The sequence below is a fragment of the Mus caroli genome, unplaced genomic scaffold, assembly GCF_978045245.1.
Source record: "Mus caroli unplaced genomic scaffold, Mus_caroli_1 scaffold_7, whole genome shotgun sequence".
Taxonomy (NCBI): Eukaryota; Metazoa; Chordata; class Mammalia; order Rodentia; family Muridae; genus Mus; species Mus caroli.
The window spans coordinates 25,721,834-25,739,025 of NW_028227262.1; the positions used below are offsets into that span (position 1 = coordinate 25,721,834).

At 40.6% G+C, this 17,192-nt stretch overlaps 1 protein-coding gene across 1 annotated transcript in view; it reads right to left on the reverse strand.

The window, feature by feature from the left end:
* Positions 1-477: 477 nt before the first annotated feature.
* LOC110296705 (C-type lectin domain family 6 member A-like) overlaps positions 478-17,192 on the reverse strand; it is a 42,707-nt gene continuing 25,992 nt past the window's right edge. The window contains exons 4-6 of the mRNA XM_085839598.1: positions 3,653-3,807; positions 2,531-2,643; positions 478-622 (exon numbers count right to left, since the gene is read on the reverse strand). Of these exons, the coding sequence (XP_085695724.1) occupies positions 478-622; positions 2,531-2,643; positions 3,653-3,807 (413 nt within the window). The remainder of the gene's footprint in view (positions 623-2,530; positions 2,644-3,652; positions 3,808-17,192) is intronic.

Genomic DNA, 17,192 nt, shown 5'->3' on the forward strand with positions numbered 1-17,192 from the left:
ACACACACACACAAAGGCAAGTAATAGAAGGTATTATTAACCTGCTTTGGATAATTACTTCACAGTAAATATATATCAATGCGGACACTGTAAAATAAATATATATAATTTTACTTCTCAATTTCATGTCAAGAATGCCAAATGTGGATTAAAACAGAAAAACAGATAGACTGAGAGAATATATCATACAATGGCATGAGTAAATGAAATGTTGGAGAGTTGACAGAAGTACTCCATGTATGCCTGAAAGGGTATCAGTATAGTCTCTGAGAAATAGAAAATTCTCAATAATAGGCCATTTTATAATAGAGTAAGTAGATGAATATGCAAGTTGATATGTGAGATAGAGTTTTCATATGTATAACCATTTGCTGCCTACTTACATTCTCTGGGCATCTCTTCCACATATAGAACTTTCTAGATATCTGTGTACTGGTGGATAGCAATGCAATCCCAAGGCCATAGAGGATATGTGATTCATAAGTATATTTTCTTCATCTGACAAACTGATTTCTGTTTAAGACTGCAAGGGATATCGTTCCAGCCCCATCCAGTATTCCAACGGTATTGTACTATAACACATTTTTCATTGTCACTGCTGGGCTCACCATTGTGCCAGAATCTGAAAGGAAAAAAAGAGCATCAGGGTGTTTCCTACAATAATGCTTGAAAAGAGGAAGCAAGAGGAAGCAATCCTGAGGATGAGGTTGGAATCTGTGGAGATCAGATTCAAGTAAGTACAAATCAATTGTTCTCCATCACCCGTATCTGACATTTCCCTGGACAACAGAGTCCACAGCACTCAATGTTCTCTTAGCTTCCTCCTTAATCCTTCTCCCAAGACACATCCCAGAGGCTATTTTTCATTCATAGGTTTGGTACCAGGGAACATTCAACCCATTGCATTTATTTAGATGTTGAAAAGGTCTCTCCCTAGTCTCTTGTTTTAATAGTTTTTCCATTATACAACAGAATTATTTTAGAAACTAGAAAACTAGTTGAATTTTCTAGACAATCTGCTTATTTCTATCATCACAACAAATAATTTAAAATTTTGGAGTCCTAGTTTTCTCCTCTGAAAACTGGATGTTTTTGACATCATTGTCAAAGATCAAGTGACCATAGGTGTGTGAATTCATTGCTGGATCTTCAATTCTATTTCATTGATCTACCTGCCATCTCTGTACCAATACCATGCAGTTTTAATCACTAACACTCTGTGGTATAGCTTGGGGTCATGGATGGTGATTCCCACAGAAGTTCTCTTATTGTTGAAAATGGTTTTTACTATCTTGGGGGTTTTGTTATTCCAAATGAATTTGAGAATTGCTCTTTCTAACTCTATGAAGAATTTAGTTGGAATTTTGATGGGGATTGCATTGAATGTGTAGATTGAGAACAACAACCTCACTATTTGTTGCAGGATATTTGATCACAATGTTACCCCCATGATTACAAACTGGAAAAATCTGTTTCTAAGATGTAGTGTGACTCAGCCTTTAATCCAAGAGCTTTCTCTTTATTCTAAACAGATTTTTGCAGTGTGGCTCAGCCCTAGCTCACATCTTTAATCCAAGAGCTTTTCTGTAACAAGGATTAAATAAAATCAACCATAGAGAGGTAGAATAAGCAACCCGTTGTCAGGGACTAAACATAAGATAATACCATAGACTGTGAGAGGAAGTCTGGAGGATGGATAGAGAGATGCAGAGAAAGTAAAGGAGGAATATTGAGTTTGTAGGATATTTAAGACAGAATAGAGAAGGAAAAGAGACTTTTTTCTTCTGGACCATTGGCTGAGTAGGAAGGTCAGCTGGGTGCTTCCTCTGCCCCTCTGAGCTAGCAGAATTTCACCCCAACATTACGCTCCTCAGTCATTGGTAAAACAAACATTTGGGATTTTGTTTTAAAACACAACATACTACATATTTTTTCAAATTAGATGTCAGAACAGAATATGCCAACCTACTAAATATTAAGTTTTTAAGTCATTACATGAATATAAAACACAACAACAGCAGACTGAGGGCTTTACTTTATAAGAAATAATCAGTTATGATCTTGACATCAATTTTTCTAATAAAGATATAGATGAGGTCTGGAGAAGTGGCTCAGACATTAAGAGTGCTTGCTGCTTTTCCACAAAATGTGAGGATTCTCTTCCCATCACTTGTATTGGCCAGGTCTTACCACCTGTAACCCCAGCTCCACAGACCCAACACCATATCATTGGTTCCACAGACCCAAATACACATGGTAGATACTCACAGAAATACATCTATATGTAAAGACCTTGACTCAGTTTGTATCATTCTACACTCTTCAAACTCAATTTCCTCATCTCTACTGGGAATACCAGTAATGTGTCCCATAGGACTCCTGTCATGAATACTTGGGAGAGTAAAAGGAACTCCATCTCTGGCAGTTACAACAGGAGGAAGCTATTCAACTTCATAACTGACAGCTGGAACACCCTAAATTCTCATCATGATACAGAAGCAAGTACGTCTCTATGTAACTCTAGACTCACGTGGCTCTATAATTGTATGGTGTCTGATCAATCCATTGCCATTGTCTATTCCCAACATCTGAAAGTCCAATAAAATAACCAGCAGTAGTGTCTAGCATTCTGGTGATGAAATCCTAAGAAGAAAGAGAGATACAGCATTGAGCCTGGACTGAGAGCATCTTTTTCTGTTTCAGAATTTTTATAAGACCTTTAATAAATAATTTCAATGATACAAAATTATAGGGTTCAATATGATATACATATGCAAATACATAATACTCAAATCCTACTTTATCTCTTTAGATCATTGAATATTTTTCAAATTTTAAACTAATATATAATAATTGTACAATGTAGAGGTACACTGTGATATTTTGACTAATTTTTTTCTGATCACAGAGATGAGAAGACAAAGGATATAGGAATAAAAGGGTTCCTCTCTACCCAGAGGAGTGCACATCTACCCACTACCCCAGGATTACACATCCCCTCCTATTCCTCAAGGAGTACAAGTCTTCTCCCCCAAGGAATGCATGTCTCTTCACCCACACCCCTGCCACCGCCACACCCACACCCACCTTAGGAGTGAATGCCTCAAGACACAGTCAAATCATCACTCATGTTTTCACAACTGCAAACAATCTCTGGCAACAATCATAATGAATTCTCAACTTAGACTCACTCTCCTCCTTTCTTCACCAATACCACTCCTGATAGTTGTACATGAAAGAATTTTGCACATCTAATCATTCTCTGTTCATAACTTCAGATATTTCATTTCTGAGGGCTGGTCATGGCCCTCACAATTGGGTGTTGTTTCCCTGCACCCTTCTCTGTTAGGCCGTTGATTCTACAGGAAGCATTAGAGTGCTGAAACCACAAACTGGTCTTTCAGGCTGAAGCATTTTGCCCTTCCCTCCAGCTTCAGTTGTTGCATTTCTGAAGTCAAGGTTCCTCGGAGGTTGTTTAGTTGCACTTAAGAGGGACCAAGATGTAGAAAGCAAATGCTGAAGCAACCATTTCTGCCTATCTGCTGGAAAGCCTTCTGCAACAGCACCAACACCCATGTCAAAAAAACTTCCTCTTAGTATAAACAGGCAGATAGCATGCTGGGCCCAGACCCCAGTCTCTCCCAGGATGTACCTGCTCTTCCTGACTGTGGATCACCAACAGATGAGCACCCCTGAGAGAGCACTTCTCCTCACTCTTATTCCAGGATGCCCGAGAGTCAGTTGAAGTGAAGTAGCAGTAGGAACCAAATGGCTTCCAATCCTTTGGGCAACAGCTCCAGACCTTTTCTTTGGAGGATGAAGGAGATATAAATGCAATGTAATAAAATCATTTTAAAGCTATTTGCGTGCAGACACCACATGGAAGCTAGGACTTCTGACTTCTCCCAGATGCAGCAGAGCCCATCACCTCTCAGGTTTTAAGAAACCCAAGTCTGCTCTCCGGTCAGAAAAGCACTGGGATAGCTAGGGCGCAGGGTCGGCGGACACTCGCCAGCTACCCACAACACCTGCCACAGGATCTTAAGACTTCTGGTGAGTGGAACACAGCTTCTGCTCCAATTCAATTGCGCGCGGGACCTGAGACTGCATTAGTAAGGGAAGCAGAAAACCCTGCCTGAGTAGGACCACAGGCCTCTTCCAGCCGGACCAGCACCAGGGTAGCTAGAGCGCAGGGTCGGCTGACACCCGCCAGCTACCCAGGACCCCCGCCACAGGATTTTGAGACTGCTGGTGAGTGGAACACAGCTTCTGCTCCAATCTTTAAACAGTGACAACGACAACAACTAACCCCAGAGATTACCAGATGGCGAAAGGTAAACGTAATAATCTTATTAACAGAAACCAAGACCACTCACCATCATCAGAACCCAGCACTCCCACTTCGCCCAGTCCAGGGCACCCCAACACACCGGAAAAGCTAGACACGGATCTAAAAGCATATCTCATGATGATGGTAGAGGACTTCAAAAAGGACTTTAATAACACACTTAAAGAAATACAAAGGAACACTGGTAAACAGGTAGAAGACAGTAAAGAGGAAGCACAAAAATCCCTTAAAGAATTGCAGGAGAACACTGCTAAAGAGTTACAAATCCTTAAAGAAAAACAGGATAACATAATCAAACGGGTAGAAGTCCTTACAGAAAAACAGGAAAACACATCCAAACAGGTGATGGAATTGAACAAAACCATACTAGACCTAAAAAGGGAAGTAGACACAATAAAGAAAACCCAAAAAGAGGCAACACTGGAGATAGAAAACCTAGGAAAGAAATCTGGAACCATAGATATGAGCATCAGCAACAGAATACAAGAGATGGAAGAGAGAATCTCAGGTGCAGAAGATTCCATAGAGAACATCGGCACAACAATCAAGGAAAATGTAAAATGCAAAAAGATCCTAACTCAAAACATCCAAGAAATACAGGACACAATGAGAAGACCAAACCTACGGATAATAGGAGTGGATGAGAATGAAGATTTTCAACTCAAAGAACCAGCAAACATCTTCAACAAAATTATAGAAGAAAACTTCCCAAATCTAAAGAAAGAGATGCCCATGAACATACAAGAAGCCTACAGAACTCCAAATAGACTGGACCAGAAAAGAAATACCTCCCGACACATAATAATCAGAACAACAAATGCTCTAAATAAAGACAGAATACTAAAAGCAGTAAGAGAAAAAGGCCAAGTAACATTTAAAGGCAAGCATATCAGAATTACACCAGATTTCTCACCAGAGACTATGAAAGCCAGAAGATCCTGGACGGATGTTATACAGACACTAAAAGAACACAAACTCCAACCCAGGCTACTATACCCAGCCAAACTCTCAATTAACATAGATGGAGAAACCAAAGTATTCCACGACAAAACCAAATTCACACATTACCTCTCCAGGAATCCAGCCCTTCAAAGGATAATAACAGAAAAAAACCAATACAAGGACAGGAACCACGCCCTAGAAACAACAAGAAAGTAATCCCCCAACAAACCTAAAAGAAGACAGCCACAAGAACAGAATGCCAACTTTAACAACAAAAATAACAGGAAACAACAATTACTTTTCCTTAACATCTCTTAATATCAATGGACTCAACACCCCGATAAAAAGACATAGACTAACAAACTGGCTACACAAACAAGACCCAACATTTTGCTGCTTACAGGAAACTCATCTCAAAGAAAAAGATAGACACTACCTCAGAATGAAAGGCTGGAAAACAATTTTCCAAGCAAATGGTATGAAGAAACAAGCTGGAGTAGCCATTCTAATATCTGATAAGATTGACTTCCAACCCAAAGTCATTAAAAAAGACAGGGAGGGACACTTCATACTCATCAAAGGTAAAATCCTCCAAGAGGAACTATCAATCCTGAATATCTATGCTCCAAATACAAAGGCAGCCACATTCATTAAAGAATTTTTAGTAAATCTCAAAGCACACATTACACCTCATACAATAATAGTGGGAGACTTCAACACACCACTTTCACCAATGGACAGATCATGGAAACAGAAACTAAACAGGGACACAGTGAAACTAACAGAAATTATGAATCAAATGGATCTGGCAGATATCTACAGAACATTCTATCCTAAAACAAAAGGATATACCTTCTTTTCAGCACCTCATGGTACCTTCTCCAAAATTGACCACATAATTGGTCAAAAAACAGGCCTCAACAGATACAAATATATTGAAATTGTCCCATGCATCCTATCAGATCACCATGGACTAAGGCTGATCTTCAATAACAAAATAAATAATAGAAAGCCAACCTTCACCTGGAAACTGAACAACACCCTTCTCAATGATACCTTGGTCAAGGAAGGAATAAAGAAAGAAATTAAGGACTTTTTAGAGTTCAATGAAAATGAAGCCACAACATACCCAAAATTATGGGACGCAATGAAAGCATTTCTAAGAGGAAAACTCATAGCTCTGAGTGCCTCCAAAAGGAAACTAGAGAGAGCACACATTAGCAGCTTGACAACATACCTAAAAGCACTAGAACAAAAGGAAGCAAATTCACCCAAGAGGAGTAGACGGCAGGAAATAATCAAACTCAGGGGCGAAATCAACCAAGTGGAAACAAGAAGAACTATTCAAAGAATCAACCAATCAAGGAGCTGGTTCTTTGAGAAAATCAACAAGATAGATAAACCCTTAGCCAGACTCACTAGAGGGCACAGGGAAAGCATCCTAATTAACAAAATCAGAAATGAAAAAGGAGACATAACAACAGATCCTGAAGACATCCAAAAACACAATCAGATCCTTCTACCAAAGGCTATACTCAACAAAACTGGAGAACCTGGATGAATGGAGAAGTTCCTAGACAGATACCAGGTACCAAAGTTGAATCAAGATCAGGTTAATGGAGTGACCTGCCCTGCAGGGAGCGCCATCTTGACTCCGGGACTCCGCCGAACTTAGTCTGTACAGGTTAGAGTGAGGACCACAGAGGCAGACAGCTTCTGGGACAGGCGGGAGCCACAGAGCCGCTGAGGCAGCACCCTTTTGGGGCCGCAGACATCCAGCACCCTCCCAGCCGGAGGACAGTGACCTGCCCTGCAGGGAGCGCCATCTTGGCTCCGGGACTCCGCCTAACTTAGTTTGTACAGGTCAGAGTGAGGACCACAGAGGCAGACAGCTTCTGGCACAGGCGGGAGCCACAGAGCCGCTGAGGCAGCACCCTTTTGGGGCCGCAGACTTCCGGCACCCTCCCAGCCGGAGGACAGTGACCTGCCCTGCAGGGAGCGCCATCTTGGCTCCGGGACTCCGCCGAACTTAGTCTGTACAGGTCAGAGTGAGGACCACAGAGGCAGACAGCTTCTGGGACAGGCGGGAGCCACAGAGCGGCTGAGGCAGCACCCTTTTGGGGCCGCAGACATCTGGCACCCTCCCAGCCGGAGGACAGTGACCTGCCCTGCAGGGAGCGCCATCTTGGCTCCGGGACTCCGCCGAACTTAGTCTGTACAGGTCAGAGTGAGGACCACAGAGACAGACAGCTTCTGGGACAGGGGGGAGCCACAGAGCCGCTGAGGCAGCACCCTTTTGGGGCCGCAGACATCTGGCACCCTCCCAGCTGGAGGACAGTGACCTGCCCTGCAGGGAGCACCATCTTGGCTCCGGGACTCCGCCGAACTTAGTCTGTACAGGTAAGACTGAGGACCACAGAGGCAGACAGCTTCTGGGACAGGCGGGAGCCACAGAGCCGCTGAGGCAGCACCCTTTTGGGGCCACAGACATCCGGCACCCTCCTAGCTGGAAGACAGTGGTCTGCCCTGCACAGGAGCCCTCTGCCTCAGGAGCAGGGAGCACATCTTGGATCCAGGACTCCACTGAACTTAGGAACTTAGTCTGCACAGCTGAGAGTGTGCACCACAGAAGCCTACAGCTTCTGTGACCTGCCAAAGCAACACAGCATCTGGGAAAGGTCCTGTTTTCCGCCTTCTTCTTCGGCCAGGAGGAGGTCCAAACGCCAGATATCTGTATACCTTCCCTTTAAGAGGAAAGCTTGTCAGCAGGGAGTGCTCTAACCACTGAAACTCAGAGGAGAGAGCCTGTCTCCCAGGTCTGCTGACAGACGATACTCAGAATCCCCAGAAGAACAACCTCTGAACAGAGACAACTATAAGGTAAACGTAAGAATCTTACTAACAGAAACCAAGACCACTCACCATCATCAGGACCCAGCACTCCCACTTCGCACAGTCCAGGGCACCACAACACACCTGAAAAACTAGACCTGGATTTAAAAGCATATCTCATGATGATGGTAGAGGACATCAAGAAGGACTTTAAAGAACTACAGGAGAACATGGCTAAAGAGTTACAAGTCCTTAAAGGAAAACAGGAAAACACAACCAAACTGGTAGAAGTCCTTAAAGAGAAACAGGAAAACACATCCAATCAGATGATAGAAATGAACAAAACCATACTAGACCTAAAAAGGGAAGTAGACACAATAAAGAAAACCCAAAATGAGGCAACACTGGAGATAGAAACCCTAGGAAAGAAATCTGGAACCATAGATACAAGCATCAGCAACAGAATACAAGAGATGGAAGAGAGAATCTCAGGTGCAGAAGATTCCATACAGAACATCGGCACAACAATCAAGGAAAATGGAAAATGCAGAAAGATCCTAACTCAAAACATCCAGGAAATACAGGACACAATGAGAAGACCAAACCTACGGATAATAGGAGTGGATGAGAATGAAGATTTTCAACTCAAAGGACCAGCAAACATCTTCAACAAAATTATAGAAGAAAACTTCCCAAATCTAAAGAAAGAGATGCCCATGAACATACAAGAAGCCTACAGAACTCCAAATAGGCTGGACCAGAAAAGAAATACCTCCCGACACATAATAATCAGAACAACAAATGCACTAAATAAAGATAGAATACTAAAAGCAGTAAGAGAAAAAGGCCAAGTAACATATAAAGGCAAGCATATCAGAATTACACCAGATTTTTCACCAGAGACTATGAAAGCCAGAAGATCCTGGACAGATGTTATACAGACACTAAAAGAACACAAATTCCAGCCCAGGCTACTATACCCAGCCAAACTCTCAATTAACATAGATGGAGAAACTAAAGTATTCCACGACAAAACCAAATTCACACATTATCTCTCCAGGAATCCAGCCCTTCAAAGGATAATAACAGAAAAAAACCAATACAAGGACAGGAACCACGCCCTAGAAACAACAAGAAGGTAATCCCTCAACAAACCTAAAAGAAGACAGCCACAAGAACAGAATGCCAACTTTAACAACAAAAATAACAGGAAACAACAATTACTTTTCCTTAATATCTCTTAATATCAATGGACTCAACTCCCCAATAAAAAGACATAGACTAACAAACTGGCTACACAAACAAGACCCAACATTTTGCTGCTTACAAGAAACTCATCTCAGAGAAAAAGATAGACACTACCTCAGAATGAAAGGCTGGAAAACAATTTTCCAAGCAAATGGTCTGAAGAAACAAGCTGGAGTAGCCATTCTAATATCAGATAAGATTGACTTCCAACCCAAAGTCATCAAAAAAGACAGGGAGGGGCACTTCATACTCATCAAGGTAAAATCCTCCAAGAGGAACTATCAATCCTGAATATCTATGCTCCAAATACAAAGGCAGCCTCATTCATTAAAGAAACTTTAGTAAATCTCAAAGCACACATTGCACCTCATACAATAATAGTGGGAGACTTCAACACACCACTTTCACCAATGGACAGATCATGGAAACAGAAACTAAACAGGGACACAGTGAAACTAACAGAAGTTATGGATCAAATGGATCTGGCAGATATCTACAGAACATTTTACCCTAAAACAAAAGGATATACCTTCTTCTCAGCACCTCATGGTACCTTCTCCAAAATTGACCACGTAATTGGGCACAAAACAGGACTCAACAGATACAAAAACATTGAAATTGTCCCATGCATCCTATCAGATCACCATGGACTAAGGCTGATCATCAATAACAAAATAAATAATAGAAAGCCAACATTCACGTGGAAACTGAACAACACTCTTCTCAATGATACCTTGGTCAAGGAAGGAATAAAGAAAGAAATCAAGGACTTTTTAGAGTTCAATGAAAATGAAGCCACAACATACCCAAACTTATGGGACGCAATGAAAGCATTTCTAAGAGGAAAACTCATAGCTCTGAGTGCCTCCAAAAAGAAACTAGAAAGAGCACACATTAGCAGCTTGACAACACACCTAAAAGCACTAGAACAAAAGGAAGCAAATTCACCCAAGAGGAGTAGACGGCAGGAAATAATCAAACTCAGGGGCGAAATCAATCAAGTGGAAACAAGAAGAACTATTCAAAGAATCAACCAATCAAGGAGCTGGTTCTTTGAGAAAATCAACAAGATAGATAAACCCTTATCCAGACTAACTAGAGGGCACAGGGAAAGTATTCTAATTAACAAAATCAGAAATGAAAAAGGAGACATAACAACAGATCCTGAAGACATCTAAAACACCATCAGATCCTTCTACCAAAGGCTATACTCAACAAAACTGGAGAACCTGGATGAAATGGAGAAGTTCCTAGACAGATACCAGGTACCAAAGTTGAACCAAGATCAGGTTAATGATCTAAACAACCCTATATCCCCCAAAGAAATAGAAGCAGTCATTAATAGTCTCCCAACCAAAAAAAGCCCAGGACAAGATGGGTTTAGTGCAGAATTCTATCAGACCTTCAAAGAAGATCTAATCCCAGTTCTTCACAAACTATTCCACAAAATAGAAACAGAAGGTACTCTACCCAACTCATTCTATGAAGCCACAATTACTCTGATACCTAAACCACAAAAAGACCCAACAAAGATAGAAAACTTCAGACCAATATCCCTTATGAATATTGATGCAAAAATCCTCAATAAAGTTCTTGCTAACCGAATCCAAGAACACATCAAAACAATCATCCATCCTGACCAAGTAGGTTTCATCCCAGGGATGCAGGGATGCTTCAATATACGGAAATCCATGAACGTAATCCAGTATATAAACAAACTCAAAGACAAAAAACACATGGTCATCTCGTTAGATGCAGAAAAAGCATTTGACAAGATCCAACACCCATTCATGATAAAAGTCTTGGAAAGATCAGGAATTCAAGGCCCATACCTAAACATGATAAAAGCAATATACAGCAAACCAGTAGCCAACATCAAAGTAAATGGTGAGAAGCTTGAAGCAATCCCTCTAAAATCAGGGACTAGACAAGGCTGTCCACTTTCTCCATACCTATTCAACATAGTACTTGAAGTCCTAGCCAGAGCAATTCGACAACAGAAGGAGATCAAAGGGATACAAATTGGAAAAGATGAAGTCAAAATATCACTTTTTGCAGATGATATGATAGTATATATAAGTGACCCTAAAAATTCCACCAGAGAACTCCTAAACCTGACAAACAGCTTCGGTGAAGTAGCTGGATATAAAATTAACTCAAACAAATCAATGGCCTTTCTCTACACAAAGAATAAACAGGCTGAGAAAGAAATTAGGGAAACAACACCCTTCTCAATAGTCACAAATAATATAAAATATCTTGGCGTGACTCTAACTAAGGAAGTGAAAGATCTGTATAATAAGAACTTCAAGTCTCTGAAGAAAGAAATTCTAGAAGATCTCAGAAGATGGAAAGATCTTCCATGCTCATGGATTGGCAAGATCAACATTTTAAAAATGGCTATCTTGCCAAAAGCAATCTACAGATTCAATGCAATCCCCATCAAAATTCCAAATCAATTCTTCAACGAATTAGAAAGTGCAATCTGCAAATTCATCTGGAATAACAAAAAACCTAGGATAGCAAAAACTCTTCTCAAGGATAAAAGAACCTCTGGTGGAATCACCATGCCAGACCTAAAGCTTTACTACAGAGCAATTGTGATAAAAACTGCATGGTACTGGTATAGTGACAGACAAATAGACCAATGGAATAGAATTGAAGACCCAGAAATGAACCCACACACCTATGGTCACTTGATCTTCGACAAGGGAGCTAAAAACATCCAGTGGAAGAAAGACAGCATTTTCAACAAATGGTGCTGGCACAACTGGTTGTTATCATGTAGAAGAATGCGAATCGATCCATTCCTATCTCCTTGTACTAAGGTCAAGTCTAAGTGGATCAAGGAACTTCACATAAAACCAGAGACACTGAAACTTATAGAGGAGAAAGTGGGGGAAAGCCTTGAAGATATGGGCACAGGGGGAAAATTCTTGAATAGAACAGCAATGGCTTGTGCTGTAAGATCGAGAATTGACAAGTGGGACCTCATGAAACTGCAAAGCTTCTGCAAGGCAAAAGACACCATCAATAAGACAAAAAAACCACCAACAGATTGGGAAAGGATCTTTACCTATCCTAAATCAGATAAGGGTCTAATATCCAATATATATAAGGAACTCAAGAAGGTGGACTCCAGAAAGTCAAATAACCCCATTAAAAAATGGGGCTCAGAATTGAACAAAGAATTCTCACCTGAAGAATACCAAATGGCAGAGAAGCACCTGAAAAAATGTTCAACATCCTTAATCATCAGGGAAATGCAAATCAAAACAACCCTGAGATTCCACCTCACACCAGTCAGAATGGCTAAGATCAAAAATTCAGGTGACAGCAGATGCTGGCGGGGATGTGGAGAAAGAGGAACACTCCTCCATTGTTGGTGGGATTGCAAGCTTGTACAACCACTCTGGAAATCAGTCTGGCGGTTCCTCAGAAAATTGGACATAGTACTACCGGAGGATCCAGCAATACCTCTTCTGGGCATATATCCAGAAGATGTCCCAACCGGTAAGAAGGACACATGCTCCACTATGTTCATAGCAGCCCTATTTATAATAGCCAGAAGCTGGAAAGAACCCAGATGTCCCTCAACAGAGGAATGGATACAGAAATTATGGTACATTTACACAATGGAGTACTACTCAGCTATTAAAAAGAATGAATTTATGAAATTCCTAGCCAAATGGATGGACCTGGAGGGCATCATCTTGAGTGAGGTAACACAATCACAAAGGAACTCACACAATATGTATTCACTGATAAGTGGATATTAGCCCAAAACTTAGGATACCCAAGATATAAGATACAATTTGCTAAACGCATGAAACTCAAGAAGAATGAAGACCAAAATGTGGACACTGTGCCCCTTCTTAGAATTGGGAACAAAACACCCAGGGAAGGAGTTACAGAGACAAAGTTCGGAGCTGTGATGAAAGGATGGACCATCTAGAGACTGCCGTATCCAGGGATCCATCCCATAATCAGCTTCTAAACGCTGACACCATTGCATACACTAGCAAGATTTTGCTGAAAGGACCCAAAGATAGCTGTCTCTTGTGAGACTATGCAGGGGCCTAGCAAACACAGGAGTGGATGCTCACAGTCAGCTATTGGATGTATCACAGGGCTCCCAATGGAGAAGCTAGAGAAAGTACCCAAGGAGCTAAAGGGATCAGCAACCCTATAGTTGGAACAACATGATGAACTAACCAGTACCCCGGAGCTCTTGTCTCTAGCTGCATATGTATCGAAAGATGGCCTAGTCGGCCATCACTGGAAAGAGAGGCCCATTGGACTTGCAAACTTTATATGCCCCAATATAGGGGAATGCCAGGGCCAAAAGAATGGGAATGGGAGGGTAGGAAAGTGGGGGGCGGTATGGGGGACTTTTGGGATAGCATTGGAAATGTAACTGAGGAAAATATGTAATAAAAATATTAAAAATTAAAAAAAAAAAGAAACCCAAGTCTATCTCCTTTGGCACTAATGTCAGGGCCCCTTTGTACTTCTGGGGTGCTATCAGGAAAAGCCAGAAGAACAGTTTATAAAAGACACCAAAATATCAAAACAACACATAACAATCTGGGTGTCCAAAGAATAGAACTCATCGCACCAAGAATCAGAAAATTCCATAATATATGTATTATATTTAAATGATCCATGTCAATAATTATGGCAGTAATATTCTGACAGAAAATATTAAATTCATAATGATAAAAATACCTCAAAAATATTAAAATGATTCTAGAAATAAATGTAAAATGGAATGCCTAAGGAAAGTAAAATATATATAAAATTATATCTCCCTCTGGTCTGCACCTGTTGCAGATAGTGTGCCTGCCTCTCCCCTCCCCACTCCACCCCCAACTACAATCTGCCTGTCACCCAGAAGGTCTGCCCTAACTAAGGACACAGGTGAGATCCCTGGCCCAATACCCACACCAGCTGAGACACCCCCCCACACACACACACACAGAGCCCAGCAGGTGTGAGACCTATCCTGCTCTGCCTAAGAATGATCCCCCTTTCCAGTCTGCACCTCCACCTGAACCTGTGGCAGATGGATCAGTCTGTCTCCCCACTCCACACAGCCTACCTGTTTCTCAGGAGATCTGCCATAAATGAGAACACAGTTAAGACCCCTGCTCCCATAACCAAGCCAGCTAGGACAGAGCCCAACAGACTGGGATCTATCCTGCTCTGCAGGAGCTACACTGCCCTTCTGGTTTGCACCTCCAGCTGCACCTGTGGCAGATCAGCAGCTCTCCTTCCTGACCCCACAGCCTGCCTCTCTCCCAAGAGGTCTGCCCTAAACAGGGACACAGCAGACATGCTCTAACAAGAGACAGCACTGCCTGATTCCGAGGAGGCCTGCTCTAACCTAGGTCACACAGCTCCATCTGCCTCAGAGTAAGCCTGCTCCAATCTGAGAAACCTAGGCCAGTTAACACCAGAGATAATTAGATAGCAAAAGGCAAGCAAAAGAATATAAACAACAGGAGCCAATGTAATTTGACACCATCAGAACCCAGTTCTCTTACCAGAGTAAGTCAGTCCTACAGAGGATACTAGAAGGTAAACTTCAACCCAAAGAGGTTAACTATGCCCAAGAAAACACAGGAAATTAATCATCTCACAACAAACCCAAAAGAAGAAAATCACACACATATAATATCACCTCCAACAACACAATACTAGGAACTAACAATCACTTTCCATTAGTATCTCTCAACATCAGTGGACTCAATAAAATATCAATGGACCCTCAATAAAAAGACACAGGCTAATAGACTGGATATAAAAACAGAATTCATCATTGTGCTGCATACAAGACAGACCCCTCAGCAACATAGATAGATACTACCTCAGAGTAAAGGACTGGAAAAAGTTTTCCAGGCAAATGGTCCTAAGAAACAAGCTGAAGTAGCCATTCTAATATCTAATAAAATAGAATTTCAACCAAAATGAATCAAAAGAAATGGAGAAGAACACTTCATACTCATCAAAGGAAAAATCCACCAAGATGAAGTCTCAATTCTGAACATCGATGCTCCAAATACAAGGGCAATTACATTTGTTAAAGGAACTTTACTAAAGCTCAATACATACATTAAAACACACACAAGAATACTGGAAGACTTCAACAACCCACTCTCATCAATAGACATTGATTAAGCTAGAAACTAAACAGAGACACAATGAAACTAACAAGTTTTAAAACAAATGGATTTAACAGATATCTACCAAACATTTCACCCCAAACAATAGAATATACCCTCTTCTCAGTAACTCATAGAAACTTCTCCAAAATTGACCATATACATACACACACACACACACACACACACACACACAAAACAAGCCTCAACAGATACAAGAAGATTGAAATAATCCCATGCATTTTATGAGCTCACAACAGATTAAGGCTGGACTTCAATAATATAAAGAAGAGAAAGTCCACATACTCATGGAAACTCTCTTCTCGATGATAACTTCATCAGAGAAGACATAAAGAAAAAAAATTAAAGAGTTTATAGAATTTAATGAAAATGAAGGCAAAGCATACCCAATCCTATGGGACACAATGAAAGCAGTGCTAAGAGAAAAATTCATAAAACTAAGTGCATTTATAAATAAATTGGAGAGGTCTGTACTAGCAACTCAACAGCACATCTGAAAGCTCTAGAATAAAAAGAAGCAAACATAAAAGAGGAATAGACAGCTGGAAATAATCAAACTCAGGGCTGAAATCAAACAATTAGAAACAAAAAGAATGATACAAAGGATCAACAAAACCAAGAGCTGGTTCTTTGAGACAAAACAAACAAACAAACAAACAAGATAAATAGACCTTTAGTCAAACTAACTAAAAGGCACAGAAACAGTATTCAAATTAATAAAATCAGAAATGAAAACAGTGACATAACAACAGAAACCAATGAAATTCAAAAAAATCATCAGATGTTACCACAAAAGCCTATGGTTGACATAACTGAAAAATCTAAAGGAAATGGATGATTTTCTAGACAAATACCATGTACCAAAGTTAAATCAAGAGCAGGTAAACCATCTAAACAGGTCCATAATCCCTAAGGAAATATGTGAAGTCATTAAAAAAAAAACCCAACCAAAAAAGCCCAGGGCCAGATGGTTTTAGTGCAGAATTCTACCAGACCTACAAAGAAGAGCTAATACCAACACTCCTCAAACTATTCCATAAAATAGAAACAGAAAAAATACTACGTAGTTCATTCTATGAAGCCACAATTACTCTGATACCTAAATCACACAAAGGCCCAACAAAGAAAGAACTTCAGACCAGTTTTGCTTATGAATATCAATGCAAAAAATACACAATAAAATTCTCACAAACTGAATCCAAGAACATATCAAAACAAAATTCACCACTATCAGGTAGGCTTCATCTCAGGGATGCAAGGTTGTTTCAATATATGAAAGTCCATCAATATAATCAAGAAAATAAATCAAAGAAAACAATCACATGATCATCTCATTAGGTTCTGAAAAGGAATTTGACAGAATATACCACTTCATCTTAAAAGTCTTGGAGAGATCAGGAATTCATGGCACATACCTAAACATAATAAAAGCAGTATACAAGAAATTAACAGCCAACATCAAATTACATGGAGAAAAACTTGAAGTAATCCCACTAAAATCAGCAAGAAGATGAGGCTATGCATTCTCTCCATATTTATTCAATATAGTACTCGAAGTTCTAGTTAGAGCAATAAGACAACCAAAAGAGATCAAGGGGATACAAAATGGAAAGGAAGTCTAAGTATCACTGTTTGCA